This window comes from Pongo pygmaeus, chromosome 2 (assembly GCF_028885625.2).
Source record: "Pongo pygmaeus isolate AG05252 chromosome 2, NHGRI_mPonPyg2-v2.0_pri, whole genome shotgun sequence".
NCBI lineage: Eukaryota > Metazoa > Chordata > Mammalia > Primates > Hominidae > Pongo > Pongo pygmaeus.
In genome coordinates this window covers 145,127,279-145,145,243 of record NC_085930.1, presented here as the reverse complement: position 1 = coordinate 145,145,243, position 17,965 = coordinate 145,127,279, and the positions used below count along the sequence as shown (strand labels likewise).

Genomic DNA, 17,965 nt, shown 5'->3' with positions numbered 1-17,965 from the left:
GAGACTTCACTAGAGCTTGAAAGAATAATCAGTGTAGGTAATCAGAGTAGAATTCAGGGTATTATAGGCATAGGTATAACCACAAACGTGTAGGTGCTGATGCACTTGAGCTATTTGGACTAAAGAACTAATTGTATAAGATGATTGGTTATTATTATATTTGTAAGGGTCTTTTATAATAAGGAAACTAATAATTTTAATTATCTTTTGCCATGTAACAAATTACTCCCAAACTTGGTGGTGTCAAACATTTATCTCAGGCTGGGGGCAGTGGCTCACGCCTGTAATCCCAGCCCTTTGGGAGGCCAAGGCGGGTGCATCACCTGAGGTCAGGAGTTCAAGACCAGCCTGGCTAACATGGCGAAACCCTGTCTCTACTAAAAATACAAAAATTAGCCAGATGCAGTGGCACATGCCTATAGTCCCAGCTACTCGGGAGGCTGAGGCAGGAGAATCACTTGAACCCAGGAGGTGGAGGTTGCAGTGAGCCGAGATCATGCCACTGCACTCCAGCCTGAGCGACAGAATGAGACTCCGTCTCAAAAAACAAACAAACAAAAAAACATTTGTCTCATAATTTCTATGGGTCAGGAATTTGGGAGTAGCCCAGCTAGCTGGTTCTAGCTTAGATCTCTCATAAGATTACAATCAAAGCATCCTCCAGGTCATCTGAGGACTTGGCTGGGGTTGTAGGTTCTGCTTCCACAATGGCTTACTTACATGGCTGATGGCAGAAAGCTCTAGTTACTCATCACATGGAGCTTTCCATAGAGCACCTTGAATGTCATCAAGACATAGCTGGTGGCTTCCCTCAGAGAGAGTGATCACAGAGAGGAAAACAGTCACTTAGCCTCAGGAGTCAGAATTCCTCATTTCTACTACATTATATTCATCAGAGATACTTTACGTAGTATACCCACACTCAAGAAAAGGGGAATGAAAGGAGCAAAGAATTTGTGGACATCCTTCAAAACTACCACATAAGTTGTAATTTTACTGTCTAGTCTGTGATTATTCACATGTATATGTTATGTATTATGATCTGTCAGGGTGGTATCAGCAGTCAAAGTGGATTGGAGCACTAGAACGCAAAGAGGAGACAAGTTATCCAGGGAGTTTTTATAGCTACAGAATAGGCTCTCTGGCCACACATGGTCAAATTGCAAGTCTAGAAAAGGATATTTACATTTTTAAAGTTAAGATGGGAAGGATTGAACTGGCATCTGAAGTAGACAAGGACTGGGATTCCTAGAAAACATGTGGTATGAAAATATTGGCAATGTGAAACCAATCCAAATGCCCATCAATGATAGAGTAGATAAAGTAAATGTGGTACATATACTCCGTGGAATACCATACAGCCATAAAAAGGAGTGACATGATGTCCTTTCCAAGGACATGGATGAAGCTGGAAGCCATTATCCTCAGCAAACTAACACAGGAACAGAAAACCAAACACTGTATGTTTTCACTCATAAGTGGAAGCTGAACATTGAGAACACATGGACACACAGAGGGGAACAGCACACACTAGTGCCTGTTGGGAGTCGGGGGTGAGGGGAGGGAACTTAGAGGACGGGTCAATAGGTGCAGCAAACCACCATGGCAAATGTATACCTGTGTAACAAACCTGCACGTTCTGCGCTTGTATCTGCCTTTTTTTTTTTTTTGGAAGAAAAAAAAACGGGCATTGCATACAGAGAACGTGTGTTCTGAGAACATAAGCTGTTCAGTAGTCTAGTCGGTGAAATAACAAAGACATTAGAAATTAGGCATACATGTAGAGATGGGTGTAAAAAAATGTTTTGAACAGGATTTCCCTGCTGAAGATGTAAAGTAAGACTGGATGTTCTCTAGCCTGTTGCAAACAGCCGTTCATAATCTCAGTACTAGTGGTAATTCTAAGAATTAACCTAACTCTAAGAGTTAGATGTAAGAGTTAGATGGAAGAATGATTTCACTGTGTATATGTGCAGTTACCATACTCAGTAGTCACTAAGTTTTAATCAGCATGCTGTACCTATTGACTTTGTCCTCAGCCTGCTTCCATGAAATTGTGTAATAAAACTTCATGGTTTTTATAGAATTGACTTTTACAAGGGTAGTATAGCAGAGGAAAAATGTAATGGATCCTCGGCACAGATGCTACTTGGTAGGACTGAAAGAGCTAAAATGATATGATTTGGATGTTTTATAGATATATTTTGTAGTTGTGTTTTGGTTTTTGAGGGGAGTTTTATTTTTGCTACTGTTAGCTTGTTTTTATTTGGACATCCCAGTAGAACACAAAGTATACAAAGCTGTAGCTCAGAGATGGAAATTTTTAAATAGTGGGATAATACCAAATGTCAGGCAAGGATGTGAAACACTGATTTAGACATTTTTAAATATGTAATAAAGTTGAAGATGTGCATTGCTTCTAACCCAATAATTTCACTTGTAGGTATCAAAACAGTGTCTCACAGATGTTGTTGACTATGTCCTACATTAGGTACACAGTAGCTTCAAGAAAGAATACTTACTTGCCTACTACATGTGGAGCATTTTGGTATTTTCCGTCATATATACTTTTATGTATTTGTTGCGACTCACTGAATCAATTTTATAATGTGCTAATGGGTCCCGATGCAGTATTTTAAAAACACTGCTCTAGGGAAACTCCCACATATCTGCACAGGGAGAAACATACAAGAATATTCATGGACTCATTGTTAGTAAAAGCAAAACCTTGGAAACAACTTAAATTTCCATTTATGAGAGAATATGTAGTTTATAATTGTTTATAGAAAGGAACAGTGGACACTGGCTAAAATTAAAACATCAGAGCTTTATAAACCAGTATGCATAAATTGCAAAATATGATTTGTGAAAAAAGCAAGTTGGGGAAGGAGGTCTACAGGATAATATTTATGTAAAACAATACATATGACGTTAAACAGAGATGGAATTGATATTCACTGAATCAAGGACAGTCATTTACTCTTGGGAAGGGAGATGTATCAGACGTATATAGGAATTTTTAACTGTATTATATTTCTTAGCTGAGCAGTGGATATATGCAGTTATTCATTATATTGTCCCCTATACCTTGTTTTATGTCTGAAAAAAGAAATATTCTTGTCCCACGCATGTTCAGTATTATGTAGGTCTAGGAACACCTCACAGTTTATAGTAGAGCTACTTTTCTTTTTTTTTTTTTTTTTTTTTTTTTAAGACAGAATCTCACTGTGTCGCCCAGGTTGGAGTGCAGTGGCGTGATATGCAACCTCCGCCTCCCGGGTTCAAACAGTTCTCCTGCCTCAGCCTCCTGAGTAGCTGGGACTACAGGCGCCCGCCACCACGCCCAGCTAATTTTTTGTATTTTTAGTAGAAATGGTGTTTCACCATGTTAGCCAGGATGTTCTCCATCTCCTGACCTCGTGATCTGCCCACCTCAGCCTCCCAAATTGCTGGGATTACAGGTGTGAGCCACTGCGCCTGGCCAGTAGAGCTACTTTTTATACTGTATTTGTTATAAATGTCTAGATTGATGAAACAAATGAAAGATTATAATAGCCAACATTTAATGGAAGGATTAATGGATGCCAGGTACAATTCTAAGTCTTTTATTTGTATTAAGTGATTTTATTCTCATATTCTCATAGTAACTGTGAGCTAGGTGGTATTATTACCACTATTTTAGAGATGAGGAAACCTAAGAAAAAGGGAATTACCTAAGGTTACACAGCTAGTAAATAGCAGAAACAGGAGTTGAACTCAGGATGTCTTCCTCGAGAGCCTGTACTTTTAGCCACTATGTTATACAACCTCTCCATGAGAAAAAGATACTATCAAAAAATGTAGGAAAACTAAAGGTTGTAATTGGCAGTATGGCTTGGGAAGAGAATGTTTTCCCTATTTTTGTCCTTAAGCAATGACAGGAGCCTAGAGAGAACTGAGACTTATTAGAGCAAGGAATTTTGTCACCAAAGAGAAACTAAGAAAAGTGCCTTGATTATCATTAAAATTTTAGCTAAAATGATAGATTATTGCCTTTTGTAAATTGGATAATTAAAAATTACTTAAAATTTTAACATTTGTGAATGATAAATCAGAAACCTTGAAGATTGATCTACAAAAGAAAATTAGGATTTATGATATTATGCTTAATATTTTTTTCTTAAAGCTAAGGCTGATAACCTTGTGATGAAAGATTATAAAAGTGTTAACATTGTATTTGTTTACAATTCACAGATTGTATAGTAGGAAAGTCATCCCAAGAGGGTTATATTGGATGCTTACTTATGGTGAGGTGAAAAGCCATCTAGGCAATGAGCCAGAATTCTGACTTTTGGGGTTGTTCTGCCATGACTTCACAGTATTGTCACCAAAATGGTTACCATTGTCACTAGAGGTGGATTCTTCCCTGTGTCTCAGCCTAAAAAATAAATTATTACAGATGAAAGACCTGTGCCTTGAATAAAGTGGGCTTTTTCTTTTAATTCATTACATGTGTGCTAGCTTATAAAGATTCCCAGTTCTGGCCGGTCACAGTGGCTCACGCGTGTAATCCCAGCACTTTGGGAGGCCGAGGTGGGTGGATCACTTGAGGTCAGGAGTTCAAGACCACCCTGGCAAATATGATGAAACCCCATCTCTGCTAAAAATACAAAAATTACCCAGGTGTGGTGGCTTGCACTTGTAGTCTCAGCTACTTGGGAGGCTGAGGCAGGAGAATCACTTGAACCTGGAGGCAGAGGTTGCAGTGAGCCGAAATCATGCCACTGCACTCCAGCATGAGCGACAGAGCAAGACTCCATTTAATAATAATTAAAAAAAAAAAGATTAACAGTTCTTTTGAGAAACATTATTCTGTACTTGGATGTTGTGACTCTGATTTTCTTAGAAAGTTTAACATGTTTCTTGGCTCTGTAATAGTTGTGAGGCTCTCAGAAAGCTCCAAATGTCATTGTCTAGCCCAGTGAAAATAGAGTAATTGTGTCAAAATAGTTTAATAGAAGCTTTTTTTTTTCCAGTTTGGTATTAGTAGTGTTTATTTTGTAGAAAACATGAAAAACAGAAGATACTTAAGTTGGAGGCCATTCAGAATGCAAATATATACAAACAGCATTAGAAATATTTATTGCTTATGGAAAACGAGTATGAATGCATTCTAGCTTTGTATATTAATTCGAGATTGTCTTTTTTTCTCTCTCTAGTGATGCTATTGCTGAGATTAGAGCCATTTGTATTGAAGAAATTGGAGTATGGATGAAAATGTATAGTGATGCCTTCCTAAATGACAGTTACCTAAAATATGTTGGCTGGACTCTTCATGACAGGGTAAGTTACTCTGTTCTAAGCTTTGATGGAAGTTATGCTTGTCTCAGTACTAAAATGCTAGGAATCAAAATGACAGTAGTTGATTTTTCAGGAGTTGTAATCATGTGGAAATTTTAAGATGATGCAGCTGAATAACTATTTACTTGATGATTGTGATGAAACTGCAAGCATTTGCCCACGGGTGAAGACCCTATCTTGTTTAGTTACAATATTGTCTTGAACCAAGTTTGACAACCTGGTATATATAAAGTTTTCAGAGAAAGAAAATCGTTATATTCTTTTTCTAATTGAGAATCAAAGGAGATTTCTTTTTTCTTAATATATAAAAACTAAGCTTTTTTTTTTTTTTTAATTTTCTAGGACCATATCGTAGTAGAGTGCTTTATCAGACTTGAATAGATGTTTTGGATTTTAGAATATTTGATCTAAAAATCTAATTCTGCCTTCTGACTTTAAAAGGAATCCCTCATACAAGTAATCCTGAATAATCCTTAGAATAACCATGGGTAGGAGTGATAAGTTATTGGAATTTGGCCAGGTGTGGCATTTAGGTACTGTAATAGAAATAATATTAGAGTATATTACAGCCCCAAAGTGGAGCAGTTATCATAAAAGCAACTGGAATTTTCATTCCCATTATAAGTTATTTTACAGTTTTCTGAAGTATTTTTCATGAATACTACCTTATTTAATTGTTAAGAAGTTCCTGTGGTGACTTTACAGAGAACAGCTGTCCTCAGCCTTTTGCTCATCCATTGTTGATCCTTTCATTATATATGTTACATAATACTTTTGTTTGCTTTCCACCTATCTTGCCTCCTGGAATAACATATTCATTGAGCGAGTTCCATAGATCCCTATGGGCTGCCCTTCAGTTACTGCCTATTACAATTATTGTGTTCCCACCCCCCTTGACTATGATGATCAGGAGAAGCTGTGTTATTTCTGCTATTCTGGGATCTTCACATCTCCATTGCTGCTGGGAGCCAAATTCTCCATTTGGTCTCTGCTGAGATTTGTCCTTAGTCTGATGAGCAGAAGGAAGGTCTGTGTATTATATCAAAACAAGGGCTACTAGCATTGTCCTATAGGCACCTGCCTTATTTGAGGCTTCCATGTAGTCTTTCAGTAAAGAATGGAGTAAGGAGGAAACATACTATCCTCTAACAAGTGGGCATGAGCCATATTTTCAGGCCTACAAATTCAGAGGAAATGGAGAGTTCAAGATTCTCACTGCATCTACCCAGATATCCTTTAAACTTCACTTTTTTCATATCATAACTCTTATTTTGACATAAGAGACTTGCCTGGGATTCAGAGTTCTTAAATTCTGTCACACTTACAATTTAGTGCTAGGCCTAGTCTTTAGTGTCATCAGTTCTCTATCTAAAGGAGATAAATGTTTCCAAAGAGGCAACACTTGGCTTTGAACTGGTGATGAAACACCCTGGCCCTGTCATTTTCTCTTTAGCCTTTCAGTGACACTTAGCAATAGCCACTCAATTTCACAGTTTTTACAGTTACTATTTGCTCTGCTCCCTCCAGTGTAGAAATGTTGTACAAGTTATTGCACATCCACTTTCAACTAAAAGTGAAAATCCTAACAAACTGCTATCCTACATCAGGAACTATCAAGACTTCATCTACTACCATTGAGTCTTACCTCATAGCAATCCAGCCTTCAGTAATCCAATCCCAGAATCCCATTATTGAAGTCCGATTTCCAGGACCACTCTTGGTTCCAGCTATCATAGATCACATTCCCTGGATGCCAAGCCTGAGTCGGGGATTTTTGTGCTGGTGATGTTGCGAGGTTTGTACTCTCAAGAGTAACCTGTTGGCTGGGCATGATGGCTCACACCTGTAATCTCAGCATTTTGGGAGGCAGAGACAGGCGGATCACCTGAGGTCAGGAGTTCGAGACCAGCCTGGCCAGCATGGCAAAACCCTGTCTCTACTAAAAATAGAAAACTTTGCCAGGCATGGTGGTGGGCACCTGTAATTTCAGCTACTCGGGAGGCTGAGACAAGAGAATCACTTGAACCCGGGAGGCGGAGGTTGCAGTGAGCTGAGATTGCACCACTGTACTCCAGCCTGGGTGACAGAGCAAGACTCTGCCTCAAAAAAAAAAAAAAAGTAACCTATAAAAAAGTGAGGAAAGTATGACAAAGCAGGAAACAGACTAATGAAAATGTGGTTTCAGGAGAAGTCTAATCTCAACCTGATCTCACAGGGAGATTTGGAGAGTAAATTGTACCTTAGAGGGTATCCTGTACAGAAGCAAGGAGGCTGGGCTGTTTCACCCCTATGTCTTTCTTTACTGGCTATGGGCCTCAACCTGGGCGAGAGAAGGGAAGTGGTTGGGAGAGGAAAGATGGAGCATAACCTCCTAGGGGTCTATGTGCTAGGTGGTTCTAGTAAACTGTGGTCCATTCCCCAGAGAAAGATAGAGATATTGAACCATTAGCAGTTAACACTGGCGGACGCTGAAGAATTAGCCCAGTAAAGGGGACCTGGGCAGGGCATCAGCAGCACCTGCCACAGGCATTTCAGCTTTCTCTTGTGTGCTAGGGACTTACCAACAAATATTACGTCATCTCATAGCACATCTCATGGTATGCTAGTGTAGGCTTGAATCAGCTTACAAAAGAGTGATTATACATCTCTCTTCATAAATGAGTTCATTGACGTCTCATCGATAACTTAATATTGGCTGTGAAGGCACTATTTACATTAAATAAATCTGCAATTAGAACAAATCAGAACCCTATTCCTCAGAGCTCTTTGTTAAAACTTTTACCAGCATATCTCTGCACTTAATCCCTACGATAATTTTGTAAACAAGAAACCTGAGTATCAGGGTGATTAATAATGTACTTAACATCTTGCATGTAGCTAATAAATTATATAGAATTGGAACTAAAATTTGGTTGTATCTGATTCCAGAACTTGGACTCCTACTGTTACAGCACATAGCTTCTTTTAGAGGATAGAAACTAATCCCCTTTAAATCTTTTGAGAGACTTGTCTAGATTTCTAGGTGATCCTGAATGCATTTTGATCATCAACATCTTGTACTCCAAGTTGATGACTTTATTAAAGACATTCTACTAATAAACAGCACTCGTAGGACTCTTCATGTATCATTTTGCCTCTGTTTTAAACATTGTGCTATTTCTGTTTTCCTAACTGCTGTCCCTGGAATATAAATTGAATCCAGTAGATATTTGTTGCATGAATAAATGATGACCCTTTAGTATAAAAATCAGGTTTTTCCACAGAACTATTCAATAATTACATAAAGGGCAAATAAACATACTTTTCCCTAATTATAGGTTTAAAATTCTCTCTATGTGCCTCTGGATGATGTGGGTTATACCACATGTTGAGTCAGAGTTGATAAATATTTGAAATAGACATGGCTTACTGTCAAGTAACTAAGGTGTTTTCAGTGAATTATTATTATTATTTTTTTTACATGTAAGGGCAACACACTATACAATTGTTCAGTCTCATCCTATGTTGAATTACAATATGCAGTGAGTCAAATGTTTAAGCTAAATTTTAGTCTTCATATAGACTTGAAAATTGTAGTATGGAATTGACTCCTTCTGTTGTGCTTTGTATTTCTGAAGCAAGGGGAAGTCAGGCTGAAGTGTTTGAAAGCTCTGCAGAGTCTATATACCAATAGAGAATTATTCCCCAAATTGGAACTATTCACTAACCGATTCAAGGTAAGCATCAAGAATGATAAGCTTATTTAATTTTTCTCTTTACAAATGCTAGTTTAGCAAATTACATTATCATACAAGTGTTTAGTTCATATTCTTTATTACAGTAGTCCCCAACCTTTTTGGCACCAGGGACCAGTTTCATGGAAGACAGTTTTTCTGTGGACCAAGGTGGGGGTTGAGGGAATGGTTTCAGGATGATTCAAGTGCATTACATTTATTGGCACTTTATTTCTGTTGTTATTACATTGTAATATGTAATGAAACAATTATACAACTCACCATAATGTAGAATCATTGCAGCCCTGAACTTGTTTTCCTGCAACTAGATGTTTCCATCTAGGGGTGATGGGAGACAATAACAGATCATCAGGCATTAGATTCTCATAAGGAGCACACAATATAGATCCCTTGCATGCGCAGTTCACAGTAGGGTTCGTGTTCCTGTTGTTCCTATTGAGAATCTAATGCCACTGCTGATTTGACAAGACTTGGAGCTCAGGCGGTAGTGGGAGTGATGGAGAACAGCTGTAAATACAGATGAAACTTCACTGGCTCACTTGCTCCCACACCACTAACCCCTTGCTGTGTGGCCCAGTTCCTAACAGGCTACAGACCAGGGTTGGGGACCCCTGCTTTTACTACATGTTCTTTAAATAAACCCATATGAAATAGATAAGTGAATCTCTGCTTTACAAAAGATATTACCAATGAGTTCTTATTTATTACTTTGGAAGAAGGCTCACCTGCTTAAAATTTTCTTTACAGCTTTTTATAAAGATAGTAATTTTGTATGTTAAGGCTTACCTGACAGAAGGTTTAGGGAACAGCAATTGTTGAGAAAGATTTTAAATTACAAACATTTATACTAACATCCCCTTTATGCGAGTAGGACTACAATACTGCAGTTTCAAGAGTAAAGCTTTTTATTTAACCTATCATTAGTATTGCATATATATCCCAGAATACATTATATTAGATCTGTCCCAGCTTATTTTCTGTTCATAGTTGGTTTGTTTTACAACTTTTTTTTTTCAGGATCGCATTGTATCAATGACACTTGATAAAGAATATGATGTTGCTGTGGAAGCTATTCGATTGGTTACTCTGATACTTCAGTAAGTAATATCCGTTACTATTTTAATTTTATTGAAATTTTAATACCTTTTTTCCCCCAGGATTTTTAATGCCCTATCTATATATAGTCCTTAAGTATATGTTTATCATTTTAGGTTCAACTTTTACATTTTAAGGTTAGATTTAAAAAGTGTTTTCTGTTTTTTTCTATTTTTGTTTTTTATTTTCACTATTGTTTACTTCTTCCACATAAAAATTATTTTATGCAGCCTAGAGAAAATATCAATGATGTAACTTACCTTTCTATTTAAAACAAAGCAGGCCCAGTATGTTGGCTCCTGCCTATAATCCCAGCATTTTGGGAGGCCAAGGCGGAAGGATCACTTGAGCCCAGGGGTTCAAGACCAGCCTGGGCAACATAGGGGAGACCCTGTCTCTACAAATGATTAAAAAAATTAACTGGCATGGTGGCACATGCCTGTTGTCCTACCTGCTTAGGAGGCTAAGGTGGGAGGGTCGCTTGAGCCCAGAAGGTCAAAGCTGCAGTGAGTCGTAATGGAGCCATTGCGTTCCAGCGTAGGTGATATAGCAGGACCCTGTGTCAAAAATAAATAAATAAATAACTCAGAGAGAAAGAAGACTGCAAAAGGAAGAACCCTCAAAGGGACAGTTTCCAAAATAGGCTTCTTTTTAATGATACAGAAGTAGAAGAAAAAAATAAAGCAATTAAATTGTCTCACTAATGATAGAGATTTCAAAATAATAATGTTATAGCTGTATTTCTACAGGTTTAACTAAAAACTAGAAAGAATCTATGTAAGAGAATATATCCTAGCAAAGTCATACATAACAAATCCTCCTCTCCCTACTTTGTGATGGTACATCTATCACGAACTAAATATCTATGCAGGGATCTACTGTTGTTTGAAATCCTTTTACATTTTGGCTCTAACACCATGCTCTTTATTATTATGGCTTTATATGTTCTAAATATAGGGTCGTTTTCTCCTTTTTCTTTTTTTTCAAAATCTAGTTACCTTCTTGTGTCTGATTTTTGTTTGATATGAATTTCAAAAATATACTTGTCAAGTGCCTCAAAAACTTTGCTTGGGATTTTGAATATTAGAACTTCATTGACTTCTATGATGAATTTAGGAGAGTTTAAAGTGCTTTGCTATGTGTTATCACTTATGCAAGAAAATGCTGGAATTCTCGTCTTTTTTAAAGAGAAGTATTCTTGCTATGTTTCTCATGCTGGAGTGTGTTAACAGATGTGATCATGGCACGTTAAAACTGCTAACTCCTGAACTGAGGTGATCCTCTCTTTTTTTTTTTTTTTTTAAATTTAAGTTCTGGGGTACATGTGCACAACGTGCAGGTTTGTTACATATGTATACATGTGCCATGTTAGTGTGCTGCACCCACTAACTCATCATTTGCATTAGGTATGTCTCCTAATGCTATCCCTCCCCCCTCGCCCCACCCCACAACAGTCCCCGGTGTGTGATGGTCCCCTTCCTGTGTCCAAGTGTTTTCATTGTTCAATTTCCACCTATGAGTGAGAACATGCGGTGTTTGGTTTTTTGTCCTTGTGATAGTTTGCTGAGAATGATGGTTTCCAGCTTCATCCATGTCCCTACAAAGGATGTGAACTCATTCTTTTTTATGGCTGCATACTATTCCATGGTGTATATGTGCCACATTTTCTTAATCCAGTCTATCATTGGTGGACATTTGGGTTGGTTCTAAGTCTTTGCTATTGTGAATAGTGCCACAATAAACATACGTATGCATGTGTCTTTATAGCAGCATGATTTATAATCCTTTGTGTATATACCCAGTAATGGGATGGCTGGGTCAAATGGAATTTCTAGTTCTAGATCCCTGAGGAATTGCCACACTGTCTTCCACAATGGTTGAACTAGTTTACAGTCCCACCAACAGTGTAAAAGTGTTCCTATTTCTCCCCATCCCCTCCAGCATCTGTTGTTTCCTAACTTTTTAATGCTCGCCATTCTAACTGGTGTGAGATGGTATCTCATTGTGGTTTTGATTTGCATTTCTCTGTGATGCAAATCACCAGTGATGATGAGCATTATTTCACGTGTCTGTTGGCTGCATAAATGTCTTCTTTTGAGAAGTATCTGTTCATATTCTTCGCCCACTTTTTGATGGGGTTGTTTGTTTTTCTCTTGTAAATTTGTTTGAGTTATTTGTAGATTCTGGATATTAGCCTTTTGTCAGATGAGTAGATTGCAAAAATTTTCTCCCATTCTGTAGGTTGCCTGTTCACTCTGATGGTAGTTTCTTTCGCTGTGCAGAAGCTCTTGAGTTTAATTAGATCCCATTTGTCATTTTTGGCTTTTGTTGTCATTGCTTTTGGTGTTTCAGACATGAAGTCCTTGCCCAAGCCTATGTCCTGAATGGTATTGCCTAGGTTTTCTTCTAGGGTTTTTATGGTTTTAGGTCTAACATGTAAGTCTTTAATCCATCTTGAATTAATTTTTGTATAAGGTGTAAGGAAGGGATCCAGTTTCAGCTTTCTACATGTGGCTAGCCAGTTTTCCCAGCACCATTTATTAAATAGGGAATCCTTTCCCCATTTCTTGTTTTTGTCAGGTTTGTCAAAGATCAGATAGTTGTAGTTGTGTGATATTATTTCTGAGGGCTCTGCTCTATTCCATTGGTCTATATCTCTGTTTTGGTACCAGTGCCATGCTGTTTTGGTTACTGTAGCCTTGTAGTATAGTTTGAGGTCTGGTAGCATGATGCCTCCAGCTTTGTTCTTTTGGCTTAGGATTGACTTGGCAATGCAGGCTCTTTTTTGGTTCCATATGAACTTTAATGTAGTTTTTTCCAATTCTGTGAAGAAAGTCATTGGTAGCTTGATGGGGATGGCATTCAATCTATAAATTACCTTGGGCAGTATGGCCATTTTCACCATATTGATTCTTCCTATCCATGAGCATGGAATGTTCTTCCATTTGTTTGTGTCTTCTTTTATTTCATTGAGCAGTGGTTTGTAGTTCTCCTTGAAGAGGTCCTTCACATCCCTTGTAAGTTGGATTCCTAGGTATTTTATTCTCTTTGAAACAATTGTGAATGGGAGTTCACTCATGATTTGGCTCTCTGTTTGTCTGTTATTGGTGTATAAGAATGCTTGTGATTTTTGCACATTGATTTTGTATCCTGAGACTTTGCTGAAGTTGCTTATCAGCTTAAGGAGATTTTGGGCTGAGACGATGGGGTTTTCTAGATATACAATCATGTCATCTGCAAACAGGGACAATTTGACTTCCTCTTTTCCTAATTGAACGCCCTTTATTTCCTTCTCCTGCCTGATTGCCGTGGCCAGAACTTTCAACACCATGTTGAATAGGAGTGGGGAGAGAGGGCATCCCTGTCTTGTGCCAGTTTTCCAAGGGAATGCTTCCAGGTTTTGCCTATTCAGTATGATATTGGCTGTGGGTTTGTCATAAGTAGCTCTTACTATTTTGGCATACGTCCCATCAATACCTAATTTATTGAGAGTTTTTAGCATGAAGGGTTGTTATTTTGTCAAAGGCCTTTAATGCATCTATTGAGATAATCATGTGGTTTTTGTCTTTGGTTCTGTTTATATGCTGGATTATGTTTATTGATTTGTGTATGTTGAACCAGCCTTGCATCCCAGAGATGAAGCCCACTTGATCATGGTGGATAAGCTTTTTGATGTGCTGCCAGATTTGGTTTGCCAGTATTTTATTGAGGATTTTCGCATCGATGTTCATCAGGGATATTGGTCTAAAATTCTCTTTTTTTGTTATGTCTCTGCCAGGGACATAACAGGGAGAGTTAGGGAGGATTCCCTCTTTTTCTGTTGATTGGAATAGTTTCAGAAGGAATGGTACCAGCTCCTCCTCCTACCTCCGTAGAATTCGGCTGTGAATCCATCTGGTCCTGGACTTTTTTTGGTTGGTAGGCTATTAATTATTGTCTCAATTTCAGAGCCTGTTATTAGTCTATTCAGGGATTCAACTTCTTCCTGGTTTAGTCTTGGGAGGGTGTATGTGTCGAGGAATTTATCCGTTTCTTCTAGATGTTATAGTTTATTTGTGTAGAGGTGTTTATAGTATTCTCTGATGGTAGTTTGTATTTCTGTGGGATTGGTGGTGATATTCCCTTTATCATTTTTTATTACGTCTATTTGAGTCTTCTCTCTTTTCTTCTTTATTAGTCTTGCTAGCAGTCTATCAATTTTGTTGATCTTTTCAAAAAACCAGCTCCTGGATTCATTGATTTTTTTGAAGGGTTTTTTGTGTCTCTGTCTCCTTCAGTTCTGCTCTGATCTTAGTTATTTCTTGCCTTCTGCTAGCTTTTGAATGTGTTTGCTCTTGCTTCTCTAGTTCTTTTAATTGTGATGTTAGGGTGTCAATTTTAGATGTTTCCTGCTTTCTCTTGTGGGCATTTAGTGCTATAAATTTCCATCTGCACACTGCTTTGAATGTGTCCCAGAGATTCTGCTATGTTGTGTCTTTGTTCTCACTGGTTTCAAAGAACATCTTTATTTCTGCCTTCGTTTCATTATGTACTCAGTAGTCATTCAGGAGCAGGTTGTTTGGTTTCCATGTAGTTGAGCGGTTTTGAGTGAGTTTCTTAATCCTGAGTTCTAGTTTGCTTGCGCTATGGTCTGAGAGACAGTTTGTTATAATTTCTGTTCTTTTACATTTGCTGAGGAGTGCTTTACTTCCAACTATGTGGTAAATTTTGGAACAGGTGTGGTGTGGTGCTGTAAAGAATGTATATTCTGTTGATTTGGGGTGGAGAGTTCTGTAGATGTCTATTAGGTCCACTTGGTGCAGAGCTGAGTTCAATTCCTGGATATCTTTTTTAACTTTCTGTCTTGTTGATCTGTCTAATGTTGACAGTGGGGTGTTAAAGCCTCCTATTATTATTGTGTGGGAGTCTAAGTCTCTTTATAGGTCTGTAAGGACTTGCTTTATGAATCTGGTTGCTCCTGTATTGGGTGCATGTGTATTTAGGATAGTTAGCTCTTCTTGTTGACTTGATCCCTTTGCCATTATGTAATGGCCTTCTTTGTCTCTTTCGATCTTTGTTGGTTTAAAGTCTGTTTTATCAAGAGACTAGGATTGCAACCCCTGCCTTTTTTTGTTTTCCATTTGCTTGGTAGATCTTCCTCCATCCCTTTATTTTGAGCCTATGTGTGTCTCTGCACGTGAGATGGGTCTCCTGAATACAGCACACTGATGGATCTTGACTCTTTATCCAATTTGCCAGTCTGTGTCTTTTAATTGGAGCATTTAGCCCATTTATATTTAAGGTTAATATTGTTAATGTGTGAATTTGATCCTGTAATTACATTATGATGTTAGCTGGTTATTTTGCTCGTTAGTTGATGCAGTTTCTTCCTAGCATCCATGGTCTTTACAATTTGGCATGTTTTTGCTGTGGCTGGTACCGGTTGTTTCTTTCCATGTTTCGTGCTTCCTTTAGGAGCTCTTGTAGGGCAGGCTTGGTGGTGACAAAATTTCTCAGCATTTGTTTGTCTCTAAAGGATTTTGTTTCTCCTTCACTCATGAAGCTTAGTTTGGCTGGATATGAAATTCTGGGTTGAAAATTCTTTTCTTTAAGAATGTTGCATGATGGCCCCACTCTCTTCTGGCTTGTACAGTTTCTGCCAAGAAATCCACTGTTAGTCTGGTGGGCTTCCCTTTGTGGGTAACCCGACCTTTCTCCCTGGCTGCCCTTAACATTTTTTCCTTCATTTTAACTTTGGTGAATCTGACAATTATGTGTCTTGGAGTTGCTCTTCTCAAGGAGTATCTTTGTGGCGTTCTCTGTATTTCCTGAATTTGAATGTTGGCCTGCCTTGCTAGGTTGGGGAAGTTCTCCAGGATAATATCCTGCAGAGTGTTTTCCAACTTGGTTCCATTCTTCCTTTCACTTTTAGGTACACCAATCAGACGTAGATTTGGTCTTTTTACGTAGTCTCATATTTCTTGGAGGCTTTGTTCATTTCTTTTTACTGTTTTTTCTCTAAACTTCTCTTCTCAGTTCATTTCATTCATTTGATCTTCAATCACTGATACCCTTTCTTCCAGTTGATCGAATCGGCTACTGAAGCTTGTGCATTCATCATGTAGTTCTCGTGCCATGGTTTTCAGCTCCATCAGGTCATTTAAGGACTTCTCTACACTGGTTATTCTAGTTAGCCATTCATCTAATCTTTTTTCAAGGGTTTTAGCTTCTTTGTGATGGGCTCAGACTTCCTCCTTTAGCTCAGAGAAGTTTGATCATCTGAGCCTTCTTCTCTCAACTTGTCAAAGTCATTCTCCGTCCAGCTTTGTTCTCTTGCTGGCGAGGAGCTCTGTTTCTTTGCAGGGGGAGTGGTGCTCTGATTTTTAGAATTTTCAGCTTTTCTGCTCTGTTTTTTCCCCATCTTTGTGGATTTATCTACCTTTGGTCTTTGATGATGGTGACGTACAGATGGGGTTTTGGTGTGGATGTCCTTTCTGTTTTTTAGTTTTCCCTCTATTTTCTTGGCCTTACAAGCAGCTGGGATGGCAGGCATGTACCACCATGCTCAGCTGGATTTCTTTTTTAACATACCAGTAGGTCTTATAGGGTTTAATTTTTTTCATAGAGGTTATGCATTAGTTAGTAGGTTAATTCTGAAATGCCTTATGCTATTTTTGTTAGAATAGTATCTAGTATTTTCTGCTTGGTTATTGCTGAGGAAGAGAACCTTTAATTTTTGTGTTGGTCTAATATGGGGACCCTATTTTAACTCTTATTCTGAGTTCTAGAATGTATTCTAATACTTTGTTGATTTTGTTGGTTTTAGTATGTATATTATTATATAACCTGCAAATAATTTCAGTTTTGTCTCTTCTTTTTTTTTTTTTTTGAGACAGATTATTGCTCTGTCCCACAGACTAGAAGGCCAGGCACAGTGGCTCACGCCTATAATCCCAGCATTTTGGGAGGATGTAGCAGATGGATTACCTGAGATCAGGAGTTAGAGAACAGTCTGCCTGACATGACGAAACCCAGTTTCTACTAAAAATACAAAAAATTAGCTGAGCGTGGTGTTGGGCACCTATAATCTCAGCTACTCAGGAGGCTGAGGCAGGAGAATCACTTGAACCCGGGAGGCAGAGGTTGCAGTGAGCCAAGATCATGGTGTTGCAATCCAGCCTAGGTGACAGAGCAAGACTCTGTCTCAAAAAAAAAAAAAAAAAGCTGTAGAATTGTGGGCATTTTATTTTCTTCTTGTTGAATCTGTATTTTCTGAATTTTATATTATTGTCTTTTATACTTATAAAAGGGGAAACATTACTTTCAAAGTAAGATAAAAGATGAGACAACAATTATTAAGCCTAGAACTTTATAATGAACTTTAGCAAGTTTAAATAAAAGTAGAACAGAAAATAAACATTTCCTTTAGATCAGATGTTGCTTTCTGTATTTTTCAGTGGAAGTGAAGAAGCCCTTTCCAATGAAGACTGTGAAAATGTTTACCACTTGGTGTACTCGGCACATCGCCCTGTTGCTGTGGCAGCTGGAGAGTTCCTTCACAAAAAGTGAGCTAATTATCTTTGAAAACAGGTTCTACTTTTCTATGTTGTTTTCTTGTTGTTTTAGAGTTTGTAGAAGAGAGTAATCGTGACTGAACACAGTGCTAAAAATGTCCATCTCATACTCTGGGGGCTATAACAGCCTCACAGCCTATGTATACATTGTGAATCACAGCCTTGAGGATGCTGTACCTTGTGACATACTCCTTTTTTCTGAAATCTGAGAGGATGATTCTCAGCTGGATGTGAGTGGAGATT

General features: G+C 38.1%; 1 protein-coding gene across 11 annotated transcripts in view; it reads left to right on the top strand.

The window, feature by feature from the left end:
- STAG1 (STAG1 cohesin complex component) overlaps nucleotides 1-17,965 on the top strand; it is a 406,778-nt gene that overhangs the window by 260,476 nt on the left and 128,337 nt on the right. For all 11 annotated transcript variants that reach the window (XM_054482540.2, XM_063662185.1, XM_063662190.1 and 8 more), the window contains 4 exons: nucleotides 5,199-5,322; nucleotides 8,958-9,056; nucleotides 10,092-10,171; nucleotides 17,606-17,713. In XM_054482540.2, coding sequence (XP_054338515.1) covers nucleotides 5,199-5,322; nucleotides 8,958-9,056; nucleotides 10,092-10,171; nucleotides 17,606-17,713 — 411 coding nt within the window. The remainder of the gene's footprint in view (nucleotides 1-5,198; nucleotides 5,323-8,957; nucleotides 9,057-10,091; nucleotides 10,172-17,605; nucleotides 17,714-17,965) is intronic.